General features: G+C 48.2%; 1 protein-coding gene across 1 annotated transcript; it reads left to right on the top strand.

The window, feature by feature from the left end:
• The first annotated feature begins 442 nt into the window (after window positions 1-442).
• SLC35E1 (solute carrier family 35 member E1) lies at window positions 443-17222 on the top strand. Its single transcript, XM_030880230.3, has 6 exons — window positions 443-913; window positions 1316-1386; window positions 3550-3687; window positions 4715-4840; window positions 13400-13645; window positions 14125-17222. Exons 1-6 carry the CDS (start codon window positions 490-492, stop codon window positions 14353-14355), a joined length of 1236 nt encoding a protein of 411 aa, XP_030736090.1. The 5' UTR covers window positions 443-489; the 3' UTR covers window positions 14356-17222.
• The last annotated feature ends 390 nt before the right edge of the window (window positions 17223-17612 follow it).

Genomic DNA, 17612 nt, shown 5'->3' with positions numbered 1-17612 from the left:
ATTCGGTTTCTCTCCCCGAAAGGTCTGGTCTTTTACCTTCGTTGTCCGCCGCCGGCCATCAGGAATCTGGCTGGGGGGCGCCGATGCAGCCCGGACATCGAGGTTTGACCCACGAACTCGATCGCCCGCTCACGGACACCGACGTGGCGGGGCCTAACGCTCCCGCCCGCCCCTCCTGCTTGTGCTCTGGGCCCCCGTCCCCGGTCCCCCGGGCCACCCCACCGCTTGAAGAGCCCTTGTGGCTTTACGGTCCCCGTTCCTTCCTTCCGCTTCCGGGACAGGCCCCCTCCCTCCCCCTGTGGGCTTCCGGAGGGGCGGGGCCTGCGCGCGCTACGTGGTGGCGGGCGCGTCTGCCGGCGCGTGTCAGTGACGCAAGAGGTGGCAGCCAATGGGGAGCGGCGTTGGCTGGCGCTCCCGCTCCCGTCCGGCCCCACCCCCGCCCGGCGTCGGGCCGTCGGACGGGCGGGAAGGGGTGGGTGCTCGGGGAGGATGGCGGTGGCGGCGACGGTGGGAGTGGGCGCTGGCGCCGGGGGCCCAGGAGCCGCGGGCGGCAGCGGCGGGGCGCGCGAGGGCGCGCGGGTGGCGGCGCTGTGCCTGCTGTGGTACGCGCTGAGCGCGGGCGGCAATGTAGTCAACAAGGTGATCCTGAGCGCCTTCCCGTTCCCCGTGACCGTGTCGCTGTGCCACATCCTGGCGTTGTGCGCGGGGCTCCCGCCTCTGCTCCGCGCCTGGCGCGTGCCCCCGGCGCCGCCAGTCTCGGGCCCTGGGCCCGGTCCGCATCAGTCGCCGGGCCCGCTCCTGCCACCGCGCTTCTACCCGCGCTACGTGCTGCCGCTCGCCTTCGGCAAGTACTTCGCGTCAGTGTCTGCGCACGTCAGCATCTGGAAGGTGCCCGTGTCCTACGCGCACACCGGTGGGTGCCAAACCTGGCCTAGGGGAAGGCGGCCGGGGCACGCCGCCTGGGGCTTCGGCTCTTGGGTAGGAGCGCGCCGGCCGGGGTGCAGTCGACGGTCAGGAATGCCGGGCTGAGAAGTCAGCTAATGTCCGGAAGGCGCTGGAGGCCGCCAAAAGCTTTTAGCAAGAGAGGGACACGCACAGGGGTCTCGGGAAAGGAAGGGGCCGAGAAGAATGCTGGGAGCTGAGCAGGGCGGATCAGAACTGTTGGGTTAGGGGGAAGGCCCACAGAAATAGAAGAGCTGAAGCAGGTTGAGGGGCTGCCAAGCCTTCCCGCCCCTCCAGTGGAGTTGGGACAGAGTCCCAGGGTGGGTTCTGGGACTAGAACAGCTCCCTGAACGCCCCTTGCCTCTCTTTGCAGTCAAGGCCACCATGCCCATCTGGGTGGTCCTCCTGTCCCGGATCATCATGAAGGAGAAACAGAGCACCAAGGTAACCCAGGAGGGCTCTGGGCCAGTGGGGGCCCCAAGGGCTTTCCGGCTGTTGCCCAGCTGGTGACGTGGTCCAGGTTCCTGGCCTGCAGGCTGCCTGGCTTCCTGTCAAGGAAGGAAGTCAGCTTAGAGACCTCTGGTGGCTCTTTTGCTGCTAATGTTCTGGAATCACCCTGGGGGCAGTGGTGTGTGGGGTGTGTGTTCCTGAGTTGTCTCTGTTGGGTGATCTCAGGATGCTGCCATCCATCTCAAGTTCCTTCCTGTTTTGATTACCTACCTGGGGTTGCTGGTAGGCAACTTGGATAACTTGGTCCCATCCTGACCAGACACCCCATGCCCCTCCAGTGGGGTCAGGGTTGGAACACCCTTGGAACATCCGACTCCTTGCTGGAACGGAACTCTGACAGAGTTTCACATCTTTGCAAGAGATAGCGGTCAGGTTGGGACTTCTGGGGTCAGAAGTGAAATGCTAGTCAGAGGAGTCCGATTTTGGCAAAGCCCAGCAAAGTCTTCACAATAAAAACAGCCAGGAATTGTGAATGTCTGGGAATGGAAGTGAAAACAACACGCAGAACCCAGGGCTGCATAGGGAAGATGCTCCGGGCACAATTCAGGGTCTGTTCAAGATGCCAGGCCTGGGTATTTCCTGGCTTGGAGGGAGAGAAGCTGTGGAGTCAGCCAGAGACAGCCTTTCCCTGTGTCCTTAAGTGGAAGTGGGACTTCTGTTGTCCCAGCTGGAATCCATTTCATGCTGGACAGAGCTCCTCTTTCCTATGTGGTTGGTTTCTGGCATCCTGTATTTTATGTAACTTAGAACGGCGGTGCCCTGGATCAGCTTATAGAAATGGGGCCACCTCTGGCTGATGTTTTCTTTCAGCCAGTCTTTTCCCCTGCAAGATCTGGGCGCGCTCTGCAGCCCACCCGCAGGGTGATGTCAGGTGTGACTTGTCTCCCCAGGTCAGGAGTTGCCTGAGAGGTGTGCGGCTGCATCTCTCCATATCACATTGTGTTTATCAGGTTTCCTGTTGTAAGGGACATTGTACCCGGCTTGGGCGGGAAGCCAGAACCTTACACAGAGAGGAAAGACAGGGGAATGGCTTAGGCAGGAGACTAAGGATAATGATAGAGTAAGTGTGGCCCCACCCTGTTTGGATAAGCTGGGTAATCATTCCTGATCTCTGGGGAAGAAATGGGACTTCAAAAGGGAGAGCCTGAGGGCGACAGCCAGTAGTGGGGGGAGCAGGAATTCTGGAATTCAGAGGCTTCCCTCGGCCCTGTGTGTGGGCGTTGGTGGGGTGGAAGCCTCACCACCCCCTCCTAAAGTCTCCCAAGTGCTTTAAGAGTATCCTTTGTAGAAGGATGAGCCAGGAGTAAGAAGAGCTAAGTGTGGGGAATGGATCCCATTTTAGCCACCAGAGTTCCAGGGCCATTCCTTGCCCTAGGCCCTGGAAAGCTTGAGCCTTCTGGAAGGCCCCCTATCATGGCACTCGCTACTCGTTCTTTCGGCCAGCAGTTACTGGGTTGCCTGCCGTGTGCTGGGCACCAGGAGCAGTGAACAAGGAGCTGCCCTAAGCGAGTGCAGGGACGCAGACAATGTAAAGGGCGCTTATAGTGAATGGAGAGCGCTATTCCCTGGAACACACAGCAGAGGAAACTGACAGCGTCTAGGGGGAGGTGAGTCAGGGAAAGTTCTTGTGTTTGTGAACTGACACCTGAAGGGAAAGGAGGTCTCCAGCTGGAGAAGGTGTCGGGGGAGTGTCCCTACCAGGGATAACTGCATGTTGGAAGAGCCCAAAATAAGAGGGACCCGGCCAGCCTTTCAGACGATTGAAGTTTCAGACCCTGGTGTGTTGGTGGCAGCAGCTGGATAGATCCTATTGAGACCAGCCCTGGTTTGTGGCTCTTAATGGGGGTGATGGTATAGGGGGTGGGGCCACCCACAGTGATACAGCCCTGCCCTCAGGTACTCCGAGAACCATCTGCGTCCTACCCCCCTCAGCGCCCCCTAGAGCATCACTGTCGTGGCTAACACCGTTGTTAAAAGGGGTAGGCAGTGTCCTTTTGGGGAGGGAAAAGACAGCAGCTGAGGCTTTCCTCTGGTCATCTGTGTTGGGTGGCCCAGCTCAACCCTGGCCCATCAGCCCCTCCTGCCCTCCTCTCACAGGTGTACCTGTCACTCATCCCCATCATCAGCGGCGTCCTGCTGGCCACTGTCACGGAGTTGTCCTTCGACATGTGGGGGCTTGTCAGTGCCCTTGCTGCCACACTGTGCTTCTCGCTTCAGAATATTTTCTCCAAAAAGGTATTTGGGTGCCATCCAGGGTGCACCTGGTGTTGCAGGGGTGTGCGGGTGGCATCTAAAAAAAAGTGGCCAAGTAGGGATTTCTTCGGTGTTGGAACAAAACAAATCCTGTTGCCCTTCTGCTGGTTTTCTATTTGTTTGGTTTTTAAATAGCTTTTTTGTTTTTTTATTATAAAGTTCGCCTACATTCAATGTGAAAAAATGGAGAAAGGCCCAATGAAAAGAAATCAGAAAACTTATTGAGCACCCACTGTGTGCCAGGCACCACAGTAGGTGCTGGAGACAAAGAATCAAGAGAGACCTGCCCTCTGCCGCAGGGTTTCCTCTTTACTGAGGAAAGTCGCAGTGCTGTCCCCTAAGGAGAACTACTATTAATGCTAGAGTTTTTTCCTGCACAGTTTTTAGAGTTGTAATATTATACATACTTTTCAAATTCTGCTTCGTTCATTTATTATTGCAACACTGCATGCTCCCATATCATTGAAAGTTATTGCTCCTAACTCCAGTAATAATCACATCTTTTCAGGTGTCACAAGTAACACAGTCAGTTTCCCTGTTGCAGACGCAGATTATTTCCAGCTATTCACTATAAATAATATTGTAATGAACGTCTTGGTGCATAACATTTTTCTGTCTCTCAGGTTATTTCCTTTGGATAGGTTTACAGTTCTTGGGTCAGAGGGTATGAGATGTTTATGGCTCTTGATATACTTTATGCCAATTTAGACATTAACCAGTGCCACTTCAGAGTGCCTGTTTTACTGTAGCTTCACCAGCATTGAGTGTTGGTGTTTTTTGTTTTTGTTTTGTTTTGTTTTGTTTCTTTTCTCCATCCTTCATGTACGAAACATCGTGCCTGTTTTGGACATGGGCTGTGTGTCTCGTCATAGGTGCACTTTCAGGTTTGGCAGTCAAGGTCAGATGTCAGAGTTAATGTACAGTCACCATGTTTGGGGCCTGGGTAAGCGGAGCCCCTCTTGCCACTTAATAGTTTCGATCAGCCTTTAAAGAGGTTTTCTCCCTTCAGGTATTAAGAGATTCAAGGATCCACCATCTCCGGCTGCTGAACATCTTGGGCTGCCATGCCGTCTTTTTTATGATCCCCACGTGGGTCCTGGTGGACCTCTCGGCTTTCCTGGTCAGCAGCGACCTGGTGAGTTGGCCTGTGTCAAGAACATGGCCTTTTCTTAACTGGTTCCAAAGTAGGCCCTTTGTCAGGGGGTTACGCCTCTGTGTTGACTTTGGGGCATCTGAGGCCTCTGATAGGCAGCCCTTTTAGCCCTCAGCCCTTTGATGACTCACACCGCTTGCAGTTGAGCAAGAAGGCTGCCTGTGCATTTCCTTCTCTGTCATGCTAGATCCTAGCTGCTGATAGCTGCTGCATTTGTGCCAGTACATTCAAGGAAGAAAACAAGCACAAGCAAGTTTCCCATCTTGACAGTCTGGTTCAGATCTCACTTTGCCTTTTGGAAACTGTGCTTGCACTGCTCGAGTCCTTTCTTGGTGTCATCTCTGTACTTCCATTGGCACCAGATGTATCCATAGCTCTCTAGTCACAGGAAAGAGCATCTTCCCACCACCTACAGGACCAGCCTCCAGAGAATGTGCTAGAAACTAATGCAGGTGACAGTGATAAGAAGGAGGTTCTTCCAGGCCCGAGTTAGGTGGAGTCAGTGTTTATTAGGGCTTAATGAGGTCTGACTGGATTCTTGACATTGGTCTTTAATCCCTACCACCACCTATGGATGTAGTGGAGGTTATCTCTGGTTTCCAGGTGAGGCAACTGTGGCTCTGTGTTCTAAATTCCCTTCCATGTTGATTAGCTGTAATGTTTCTGTGAAGAACTTTCCATCATCGGCTGGAACTAGTTTGTTACCTGAAAGTACAGTGCACAAAAAGCAGTTTACTACTTCTCTTTCCTTCTAGTTACCAGTTTTCAAAGTAAAGAAAGCCAGGGAGTGTTAACCAGGGAGTTGAGGGTTTCTTTTGGGTGAAGGAGGGTTCTTTGATTTATTTACTTTTCAGTATCATTGTGAACTTGTGTTTGTCAGTTGTATGTGTTATTTTGTTAAATATTCAGAGTATCTTGTCTGGGCTGATGGAGTCCTTCTTATTGGCTCCCTGCCCTTCTGATAGCACATATCAGCCTTGGGTAACTTTTGGCCCCACAGGACGTCCTCCCTCATCTTGTGCGCCTCCCATCCCAGACCTGCAATCAGCCACTCCTTCAGGGACCCGGGTTGCTTTTAGCAGAGAGAGATTCGTGTTTAGAGATACCATCTCAGTGCCACGTGTGCTCACTGCTGTTGGGTTGTCATTGTTTTTAAGACTTGGCAGTAAAAAACCAGGAAAGACGTATCTGGTGGTGGAGGGGAGAGCTTATCCTGATTCATTCTAAGTCCAGTTTAACATTGCAGCATTTATTACTGCTTTGATTTTGCGTGTGTGTGTCTTTCCTGGTACACTTGGTTTCTCACAACGTTTCTCATTCGCAATACACTATGGAAACTGTTCATACGTGATTCTACTGTACACACATATAACTGCTTCAGAGTGAGACTCCCTACCAGGCAACTGCAGGTAGCGTACAGAGAAACAGTAAAGATTTCTTGGCAGCTCTGTCTGTCCTTAAAACAGGTTTCGTTACAGACGTACAACTGGAATACTGTGTTCTAAGGGCACTTGAAATAATTGTTTTCACAATGTGCCTCTGTCACCAACTTCTTGTGCATTTGGGTTCCTTTACTTCCATTTGTTTTCAATTTCTAGGCAATTTTTTTTCCTCACTGAATATATCAAACCTTTATATTTCCAAACCCAAATGATATGACAGGGTTTATTCAAAGAAGTCTAACTTCAGTCCCTGTTGCCTCCCCACTGCCAACCCCTATAAGTAGCCATTTTTATGATCTTGGTTTACCCTCTCAGTGTTTCTTTTCGCAGACATAAGCAAATTTCTATATACGGTCGGCCCTCCATATCCATGGGTTTCGAGTCCCCGTATTCAACCGAGGATCAAAATTTTCATCCGAGGTTGGTTGAATCTGCAGATGTGAAACCCACAGATACGGAGGGCCGACTATAAATTGTACTACGCCATTTTATATGAGAGACTTTGAGCATCCTCAGATTGGGGGCTCCTGGAACCAACGCCCCACAGATACTGAGGGCCAAGTGTGTTCATACCTACCTCCTCCTTACACAAAAAGTGGCTTTTTAGATACTTAGGAAAGAGTGCCTTGCTCTTTTCACTCAATGACATGTCCTGAAGATCACTCCATACTGACCTGTTAGGTCTTTTTTGTTCCTTTTATTGACTGCATAGTATTGTCTATAGGTTTGGCTTCAGTTCGGTTACACTGTCCTGTTACAACTCATTGGGGTCTGTGTGTATACACACAAACAGGTATACGTAGGCTTTGCTCTGCTCTCTCTCTTTTATTTTTTTGTCTGCTCTCTTTGCTTTGCGTTTCTCTTGTATTTTGGATATTTTTCGGTTTTCTTCTAGTTTTTCTCATTGAGGCCATCTATTTTTTACCTTGATGGGGACCTTGTGCGTTTTAACAGCAGCCCTAGGAGCATGCAGTAGTCCACAGTGCTGCCGCCTGAAGGCGGGGTTCCTGTCGGGGCTCCTCCTCTCTGCCCTGTGTCTCTCAGCCAGGTGAGTTAGCTCTGTTCCAGTGTGGCACTCCATAGTAGGAGGAAGGAGGTTCAGGTTGGCGAATATCAGCTGGGGCCTGCTATTCGCCATGTTACCAAGAAAGGCTACAGAGGGCAGTTCCCAGACACGCCCAGCCCTGATGCCAACAGTTCAGCTGAAGCCAGGCACGGATCACCAGATTTGGGAGCAGGAAGCCTAGTTTTAAAGTTTGGACACGATGTGTGAAACAGGTATTTGAAAACTGGAAAGTAAATGGGAGCAGGCAGGCTGGTAGAAAAAGCCAGATTGCAAAGTACCACTGAGCCATCTGTGAGTTTGCCTTTCTTTTGCCTCCTGTGTCTCCAGCCTGGACTCAAGGCAGCCGGAAATGCAGAAGTGGGCACTGGGGAAGAAGAGAGTCAAAAGCCCTCTATGCTGGCTTGCAGACGGGGAAAGGAGATTCCTGATGTTCAGAGAGAGTAGAGGAAATCCCCCATTTTCTCTGTTTCCTTTGTTCTCTCGCATCCCAGGCCCCCAGCAATCCCATGGTAGTGGCGGCAGCAGGTCCCACGGGCACCTGAGATGCTGAGGGGGGCAGCCTCCCTCTGCAGTCAAAGGATGGGATTAGCCCCATTGCATTTTTTTTCTCCCTTCATCCTCCCACTGCTTGGCCCCCGAAAGGAGGTGCAGTTGTGGGAAAGACACAGCAGAATGGGGTAATTAATTCCAACTTTCTGACTGGAGGACTGAAAGAGGGAGCCCTCAGAAACCATAAAGTACCAAGGAGACATGGAGAGGAGGAACCCAGAGAAAGTGACCTCATAAAACATGAAATCCTGGGCCCACTCCTGAGCTGCACACGTAGGAATCTGATCCTAGCAGCATACAAAGACAGGATAGACTACTACCCAGGACCAAGAGTGACAACTGGGTAGAGCACACTCAAGACAGAGCTGTGTACCACTGAAAAGGCTTTGAAAACAGAACTGACATTGGAACCACAACCCACAGGAGGCTGCTCAAGCTTGTAGCCCGAACCCAACTGAGTCTGCTAAAACCAAATATTGACGTTCCCCATGGGACTTAAATGAGACCTACAGTCTTATAATATTCTAACTGTCCAGGATGTAATCCAAAATTACTTGGCATATGAAGAACCAGGAAAATTTCAAGTCTTGTGGGAAAAGATAATCAACAGATGCCAACACTGGGATGACCCAGATGTTGGAATTATTGGACAAAGACTTTAAAGCAATGATATATAATCATGCTCCAAGAATGCTCTTGAAACAAATGGGAAGAACAGAAGATAGATAGAACCGAATGGAAGTTCCAGAATGGAAGGAACAGCTTAAACACTCACTGGATGGGCTAAGCAGAATGGAGGTGACAGAGGAAAGTCCATAACTTGAAGATAAATCAATAGAAATTATCCAGTTGAAACCACAGAGAGAAAAAGATGAAAAGACAAAGAAAAAATCTTTGAAAACAGCCAGAGAAAAACGATGCAGTATTTATAGAACAGCAGTTTGGATGACTGCGGGTTTCTCGTCAGAAACAATGAAAAGCAAAAGTAGAATAACATTTTTTTTAAAGTACTGACACTAAGGAACTATCAACAGATTATATCCAGCAAATATAGAATCTTCAAAATCAACAGAACTATAGAAAATCAGCAAGAATAAAGAACTGAATGCCACAGTCAACCAACTGGATGTCTCATTGACATTTCCAGAATACGCTACCCAAGAGCAGCAGAATAGTCATTCTTTCAAGTGTACATGTGGAACATTCACCAAGATCATATTCTTTGTTACAAAACAAACCTTAACAAAAGGATTGGAAACATGCAAAATATATTCTCTGATCATGATGAAATCGGAAGTAAATGACAGAAAGGTAATGAAAAAATCTCCAAACACTTGGAAATTAAACAGCACATTTCTAAATAATCCCTGGGCCAAAGAGGAAGTCTCAAGGGAGAAAAAAATTTTTTTCAACTTAAGCAAAACTGACCAAAAACGAGAGAGAGAGAGAGAAGACACTACAAATATGAGGAATGAAAGAGGGAATAGCACTGCAGAACTCACAGACCTTAAAACCGTAAGAATACTACTGACAGCTCTATACACATAAATTCAACAATAGATGAAATAGACCAGTTCCTCATAAACCACAAACTATCAAAACGCACCCACTCAAGATGAAAAAGATAACCTGAGTCTCAGAGCTATTAAAGAAATTGAATTCGTAGTTTAAAACCTTCTAAAAAGAAGTCATCAGGCCCAGATGGTTTTACTGGTAATTTCTACCAAACACTTAAGGAAAAATAAACACCAGTTCTACACAATCTCCTCCAGAAAACAGAAAAGGAAAGGAACACCTTTGGCTCATAACAAAACCAAGAAAAAGACCAAAATCCCTCATGAACACGGAGGCAAAAGTTCTTAACAAAGTATTAGAACAAATCAAATGCAGTGATATATAAAAACCATGCTACACTATGAAAAAGTGGGATTTCAATCCAGAATGCAAAGCTAATTCAATACTTGAAAATCAGTCAGTGTAATCTACTATAATAGTCTAAAAAAAATCATGTATTCATACCAACTGATGCAGAAAAGGCATTTGACAAAGTCCAACATCCAGTCATGAGTTTTAAAAAGTCAACAAACTAGAAATAGAAGGAAACTACCTCAACTTGATCAAGGGCATATATAGTTAACATCATAATGATGAAAGATTGAAGGCTTTTCCCCCTAAGTTCAGGAATAAGGTAAAGATGTTTACTTTCAACATGCATATTCCACATCATACTTGACATCGTAGCCAGGGCAACAAGACAAGAAAAAGAAATACAGATTTGAAAGGACAAAATAAAATTCTCTATACCCAACAAAATTTTATTCTTTAGTATTAATTCAACTATAAATCACTACTTAAATTTTAATTTTTCTCCTTGTCAAAGGTGTAAATGAAAAAAAAGTTGAGATACTAATCTATCTGTGGGTGTGTGTATACATGGAGATAGATATATACCTATATATATTAAAAATTTTTTAATATAGAAAAGCTGATTGGAAAATTTACATACATTGACTGGCAAGAGAACTGGAATAGCCAAATAAGTTTGAGAGAGAAGAATAAAGTTGGAGGAATCACACTACGTAATTTGAAGGCTTGGTATAAAGGTATGGATATTGGTGGAGAGAGACATCGATCAGTGGAGCAGAATAGGCAGTTTGAACTTATACTCACAAATATGGGTAACTGATCTTTGATGCAGGTTCAAAGGCAATTCAATGGAGAGAGGATAGTTTCTTTAACAAATGGTGTTGGAACAATTGGACATCCATAAGCAAAAACTGAGGCTTGACTTCAACCTCACACATTATACAAAATTTAATTCATAATGTACTCTAGACTTAAATTTAAGAGCAAAAATGATAACCTTTAGAAGAAAACAGAAGAAAAATCTTCACGACTTGGGATTAGTTCTTAGACATTACACCAAAAGCAAAGTCCATAAAGAAAATAATTGGTAAATGGGGGCTTCCTCAAATTAAAAACTTTCGCTTTCCAATACACTATTAAGCGAAAGAAAGACAAGCTACAGACTGGGAAAAAATATTTGCCAATGCGATACTGACAGAGGACTTATGTTCAGGATATATGAAGAACTCTCAAAATTCAATAGTAGGAAAACAACTTGTTTAAAAATGGGCAAAAGACTTGAACTTCACCATCGTGATTGTACAGATGGCATGTGAAATATGTTCAACATCATTAGTCATTAGGGAAAAGCAAATTAAAACCAAGATGAGGTGCTACTTCGTATCCAGTAGGATGGCTACAATGAAAAGTACTGGCAGTACCATGTTTGTCGAGGCTGGGCCACAACTGGAATTCTCATATATCGTTGGAGCAAGTGCAAAGTCATGCAGCCACTCTGGAAAACATTTGGGAGTTTCTTCTGAAGTTAAACATACACTGACCATATGTCCCAGCAGTCTCACTCCTGGGTATTTACTCTAGAAATGAAATTCACATTCACACAGAAGCCTGTACATGAATGTTTATAGCAACTCTATTCATGATCACAAAGTATTGGAAACAACCCAAATGTCACTCAACGGGTGAATGGTTAAGGTAACTTCGGTATGTTTGTACAGCAGAACATTTCTCAGCAATAACAACTGTCATCCCTTACAACAACTTGCGGGGGGGGGGGGGCGGTTAGAGGCATTATGCTGAATGAAAGAAACCTGTCTGAGAAGGTTCCATGCTGTATCATTCCATTTATAGGACAGTCTCCAAAAGATGAACCTATCATGAGGAACATAGCAGTGGTTGCCTGGGTTGGGGGAGGGGGTTTGCACAAAGAAGCCCTGGGGAGTGTTATGGGGTGATGGAGCTGTTCTGAATCCTGATTGCAGTGTTGGCTACATGAGTCAATATATGTGTGAAAACACATGGAACTATCCACCGGGAGGAAGAAACACTTGACTTTATTGTTATGTCAGTTCTTTTAAAAAGCTGGATTGCCTGGGTTCCTTTCCTGCAAGATAGATATCTTTGCAAGCTGGCTGCCTTGTAAAAATAGCTTGGAAGTCCATATGGGTCACCTCAGGGAAGAACTGCTGGGAGAACAGGCCAGCTCACCCTGAAGGCGTGCTGGTGGGCTCACATGCCTTACAGAGGCTATTATCCCAACTAGGGCAACGTTCTGGGCAATTCTGAGCAGGTCGCCTACTCAGATCTCCCTCACCTTTAAGAGGACTACGTGATCGTTCCCTATCAGAGGGTGGTAGAGATAGAATCAGGCCGCTGCCCTAAGATTGCTGCAGCTCCCATCCTGGCAGGGCCACTAGACACCACTGTCCTGGGCGGACCCAGCTGCATCCTCCTCTGTCAAAGGCCAGAGCAGCCTGGGAACTGGCCTGGGATCAGCCCAGGCTCTTTGAGGAGTTCTGTGGCCCCGACGTCTGCTAGTTGTGGTTTCTTCTGGACCCCCTTCATTAGGGTAGCTTACTTCTGGTGAGGGTCAAATGGTAACTAAAATTTTGACGATAGCATCACCTCCTGTTTGTTTGGCCTTGGGATTGTTTTAAAGCACTTTCAAAGCCATGACTGCATTTGATCTTCATAGCAGCAGCGTTGTGTGGACTTATCAGGGGTCAATCTTTCCCATTTCATAGATGAAGGAAACAGAGAGGTCGAGCAGCTTGCCCGGGGGGGTTCCCAGCAATGGGGCAGACCCAGAGCCTCTGGCTCCCAGCCTTGGGCGGGGAGGGGAGGGTCTTCACACACCCAGAGGCTGCCTTCCCAGGACCTCCCCATTTTATACAATGCATCATGTCTGCTATGGTTTAAATGTCTGTCACCCCCCACCAAATTCATATGTTGAAGCCTAACTCTCAGTGTGATGGTGTCGGGAGGTGGGGCCTTTGGGAGCTGATTAGGTCATGAGGGTGGAGCCATCATGAATGGGATTCATGCCCTTATGAGAGACCCCAGAGAGCTCCCTCACCACTTCCGCCATGTGAGGGCCCAGTGAGAAGGTGCCACCCTGAACCAGGAAAAGGGCTCTCACCAGATGCGGAATCTACTGGCGCCTTGATCTTGAACTTCCAGCCTCCAGAACTGTGAGAAATAAACATCTGTTGTTTGTAAGCACCCTCAGCCTGTGGTATTTTGTCTTAGCAGCCCAAACAGACTGAGGTGATGTCCAGAATGCAGACCTCGCTCTGCTAACCCAGAGCCCCGGCCCTCACTGGACAGGGATGAGGGAAGGCTTTGGTTTGTGTCATACTCTGCACCCCTTGGGTAGCTGATGTCCCCCCGAACCTCCGCTTCCTCAGCAGGAAAGGGTGGTGATCATTATTATCGTTGCTCCATGCAGAGTGTCGTGAAGGTCAGAGGTTGTATAGATAAAGCACCTGGTATCACATGATGACCCACCTGGGTCTGTTCCCCAGCGAATGTGTGACCCTGATAAGCCGCTGTGTGTCACCCCCCCTGCCAGGGCAAGCGTGTGACCGCAGTGCTGTTCTCGCTCCCCCGTCTCTGTAGACCTATGTGTCCCAGTGGCCTTGGATGCTTCTGCTCCTGGCTGTCAGCGGCTTCTGTAACTTTGCCCAGAACGTCATTGCCTTCAGCATCCTCAACCTCATCAGCCCTCTGAGCTACTCGGTCGCCAACGCCACCAAGAGAATCATGGTCATCACAGTGTCCCTGATCATGCTGCGAAACCCAGTCACCAGCACCAACGTCCTGGGCATGATGACGGCCATCCTGGGAGTCTTTCTGTACAACAAGGTGAGTCTGGGGTGGGGGGAGGCTGTCCCCCGGGACGCCCAGGGAGTCTACCAAGAGTTGGCCGGGGCGGGGAATGGAAGGGGCCTCACCAGGAACTAAGAGGCCCGGGTTCCAGCTGCCAGCTTTGCCACTGACTGGTTTATGGTCTACGCTCAGCCCCCTCTGCCCGGGGCTTCCTTTTCCTGCGTAGATGACCCCAGGCTCATGCCTCAGTCCAGTGTGGCTCTCGGGTCTACTGAGGCTTTATCAGGAATTTCCCTCCCTCCTTGCGAAGATTGTTTGTTCCGATGTAAGGCTGTGGGATGGCTGACAGGTAGGGCCGGTCCAGTAACAGTTCACTGGCCATGCCCAGCCCCGCTAGGGATGACACTTGTGTTGGCCTTGAAGGCTGCTTGGCTGTGAATCTCGAGCTCCCCTCTGTCCTCTGTGCGTGTCCTGGACAAGGAGCCAGTGGTCTCACTGCTCTCTTGACCTCGCAGACCAAGTATGATGCGAATCAGCAAGCCCGGAAGCACCTCCTCCCCGTCACGACGGGGGACCTGAGCAGTAAGGAGCATCATCGGAGCGCCCTGGAGAAGCCCCACAACGGCATTCTCTTCCCCCAGCACGGGGACTATCAGTACGGCCGCAACAACATCTTGACAGATCACTTCCAGTACAGCCGGCAGAGCTACCCAAACTCGTACACTTTGAACCGTTACGACGTGTAGAGTCTAGCGACCAGGGCAGGACGTTCTGCCAATCCTCCCTCTTACCCCCCAGCAGTACCAGAAACTTCTGACAACCAGTGAATGTACAACCCGGACAAGGGGGGATGGTGCAGAACCATCAGAAGACCCTGGGGTTCCTGGCCCCCTGGGGGCAGCAGGATGCCGTCCCTGCAGTGGGGACCACTGCTCCCGAGCTCCGGTGTTTCATGCCCTTTCTTCCTGGAGTCTGTCTTCTGAGGGCTGCGTCGCCATATGGAAATCTCGTCCGGCTTTTACCTTCCTGTGTGGACTTACTTCCCAAGTCATGTTTTTCAGAGTTCTTGTTCTGTTTTCCAGATAACAGCCAGGACCCTCTCTGGAAAGGACACAGACCTCGGAGTGGGCAAGAGGTGGTTTGCAGGGAGGGTGGCAAGGGTGGTGCTTGGTGACAGGCTGGCAGCTTTAATTCCACTGCTCAGGGAGGCGTAGGACTGGTGCAGCCATGGAGCAGAGGAGTGTAACGGTTATTGAAAACATCTCCAGCCACAAAGATGGACTCAGCTTTCTGATCAGCCCATGGCTGTTTGCAGTTCTGGCAAACGTTCCCCAGTGCAAAGCTATTGTAATTAGCATTGAATTCTTAGAGCCTAATTCTGACACAAAAGTCAGAGGTGGCGTGTGCCCGGATCCAGAGGGAAAGGTGGCCACTGTCTCCTGGGCTCCCTCTTCCGTTGGTGGAGCAGGGCATCTCTCCTCTCGGAGCAGCAAGGAGGAGGGGACGCAGGGCTGTGAGAAGGATCATGAGGAAATCGTGTTCAGTGTTTCAGGCTCTATTTCTATATTTGTTTTGTTTCTTGAGCTTTCACCACTTCTGTGCTGACTTAGTAGGATGTTTGGGGGGGTGATGTTGGCTTTATGAGGATCTTGCATTTTCCTAGGGCAAATTTTGTAGCTGTCTGTGCTTTTATGCCCCCATCCCCCTTAGGGGATGCAGGATGCATGAGGATCAGCTTATGGTTGGAAAACCCTTTTGTTTTTAAGCATTTAAAAACAAGAAAAGTTGCTGGCGATGCCTGTCTCGGCACATTGCTGCGTTTAGTAGCAAGGAAGTGTTTTGAAAAGCTGGTCACTAGCTTTTCTAGTGAGCAGTCCCTGAAAGTGAGATAAATCAAGAATGTCATCTCGATAGTTCGTGTCATAGATGAGAGCTCAGTGCTCTGATTTCCATTAGCTGTTCTTGTGGTGTTTGCATTAGGATCTGAATCATGTCCCAGTGAAGCGGCAAGCACCAAGCTAGGATTTGGTTTGCCAAATCAGTCTTTGGTCAAGAAAAAGTTTGGGTTTTGGCAAAATCACTCGAGGAAAATTATGTGACCCTAGTGGGTAACCCATGTGCTGAGGTCCAGGTCGGGACACCTGGCATCACTAGAGACTGTGCCCTCGGAAAGGACCACTTGCTTGGCTCTGAGGGTCTTCGCTGATGGCAGCCTTCTTCCTTCAGCCCTGTCCCCGGCCTCTTGAACAGGCACTTGGCTTGATCAGCAGATGGGATATCGGGTCACCCTTTACCTCCTGGCATGTGAGACGGTTCTGTTTCAAGGAAGTACCGCTTGACTCCTGTTTGTTTTGGTAATTAGAATTTTGTACTTAGAGGTTACACTTTTGTCAGCTTATGAATGGGCGACTCCTGGAGAGGTCACAGGGACCCCTTGTGGCCTGTGAGTTCAGTACCACTGGCCTAAGGAGTCCCTGTTTGTCGTTGTCTTGCTTTTGAATTACTTTGGCCACAAGTTCTGAGACAATGCTGTGTAAAACAGGAAGGGGCCGTTCTGAAGGGTGTTATTTGTGAAAAGAACCTGCTGAGTGCCTTCACCAGAGGCAGTAGAGTCTGCACTTGAACCACAATAAATGGGGATAATTTTGCACAGCATAGACATTACGGTAGTTGTCTTTATGATAGGAACTGATTTCTTGAACGTATAATTGAACTCCAAAATGAATTATGCCTCTATGCAGGTTTAATGAAATTTCTGAGGTTGCTGAAATGTGTATATTTGTTTTCCTTTTCCAGTGCAAGATCTGCTGGTGAGGGGAAATATCTGACTGGTTTTATTACGGTTTATACATGAATAAATGGGATATTTAGTTCTGTACATAAATCTACAGTGAGTACATACACTGGAATGAGAGACAATCATATTAGACCAAATCATCAGATCAAAAGACAAAGACATACTTTTGAGACTTGAAAGTTCAAAGCTGACACTGACCTCCTGAAGGCCAGTTTTCCAGCCACTTGCTGCCCTTGCTCAACCCTCCACCCCACTCTCAAATCCACATTTGCAGCTGGGTTCCCCTCACCTCCTCATTGCCAGGGATTGTGACAGCCAGTTCACCCATCCGTGGTATGGTCTGCAAAACTAACTCAAACCCAACTCCTTCGTTTTACAGAAGGGGAAACTGAGGCTCAGAGGGCATTTTTAAATAGTGTTTGTTCACTATCTTGAGACTCAGTGTGGAATTTTTAAGCACCTTATTTTAATTCATTCATTATTGGGAAAATCAAACCCCTGTTACAAAGGAGAGAAGCCAAATAGGTTCAAATGAAGAAGCACTTGGAATTTCTGGATTTTACTGTGTATTTGGCATACATCATGCAACAGGCCCTCTGTTATCACTGGGACATAACCAGACCTGGATACCTTAAGGTCTAACAGCCTTAAGGACATAGAACATTAAATTATTGAAGAATCTGAACATTGTGAATTCTTTTTTTCAATTGTCACCTTGTTTTCAGGACTTTTCTTGCTATAGACTGTTCTGTGGGAATGATACTGTGTATATTCGTGGCTGGCATTTACCAAAAATAAATGGTGGTCTCCAGGGAATCAAGATTGGTCCCAGTTTGTCAGTGAGGGTCCCTTTCTGAGTGACCCTGTCGTCAGTGTGCCCAGCAACAAAACGTGTAAGAGGCAGAAAGAGCAAACCAACTTGGTTCCCACATTCAGGTGTATTGCAACTTTTTTATCTTTTCTAAGCCAAAATTTAAACACGTGACTTGTGAATTCATGAGCCAGTAGGATAAAACTAGAATCACAGCTTAACAGTTAATGACATGCCTTTATTGAACAGAATAACATGGAAAATCCAAGAATGTTGTGAGAGCTGTGCTTACATCTGTATGAGGAACAACAGAGTACCTGCTACGTGTGGGCTTTTCACACACAATCCACAAAGGATTACTCTTCACCTTGTGAGGCCCAGAGGGGTTAAGTCAT

This window comes from Globicephala melas, chromosome 3 (genome assembly GCF_963455315.2).
Source record: "Globicephala melas chromosome 3, mGloMel1.2, whole genome shotgun sequence".
NCBI lineage: Eukaryota > Metazoa > Chordata > Mammalia > Artiodactyla > Delphinidae > Globicephala > Globicephala melas.
Note: the sequence above shows the minus strand (reverse complement) of the source record. Positions and strands in the feature narration are given on the sequence as shown.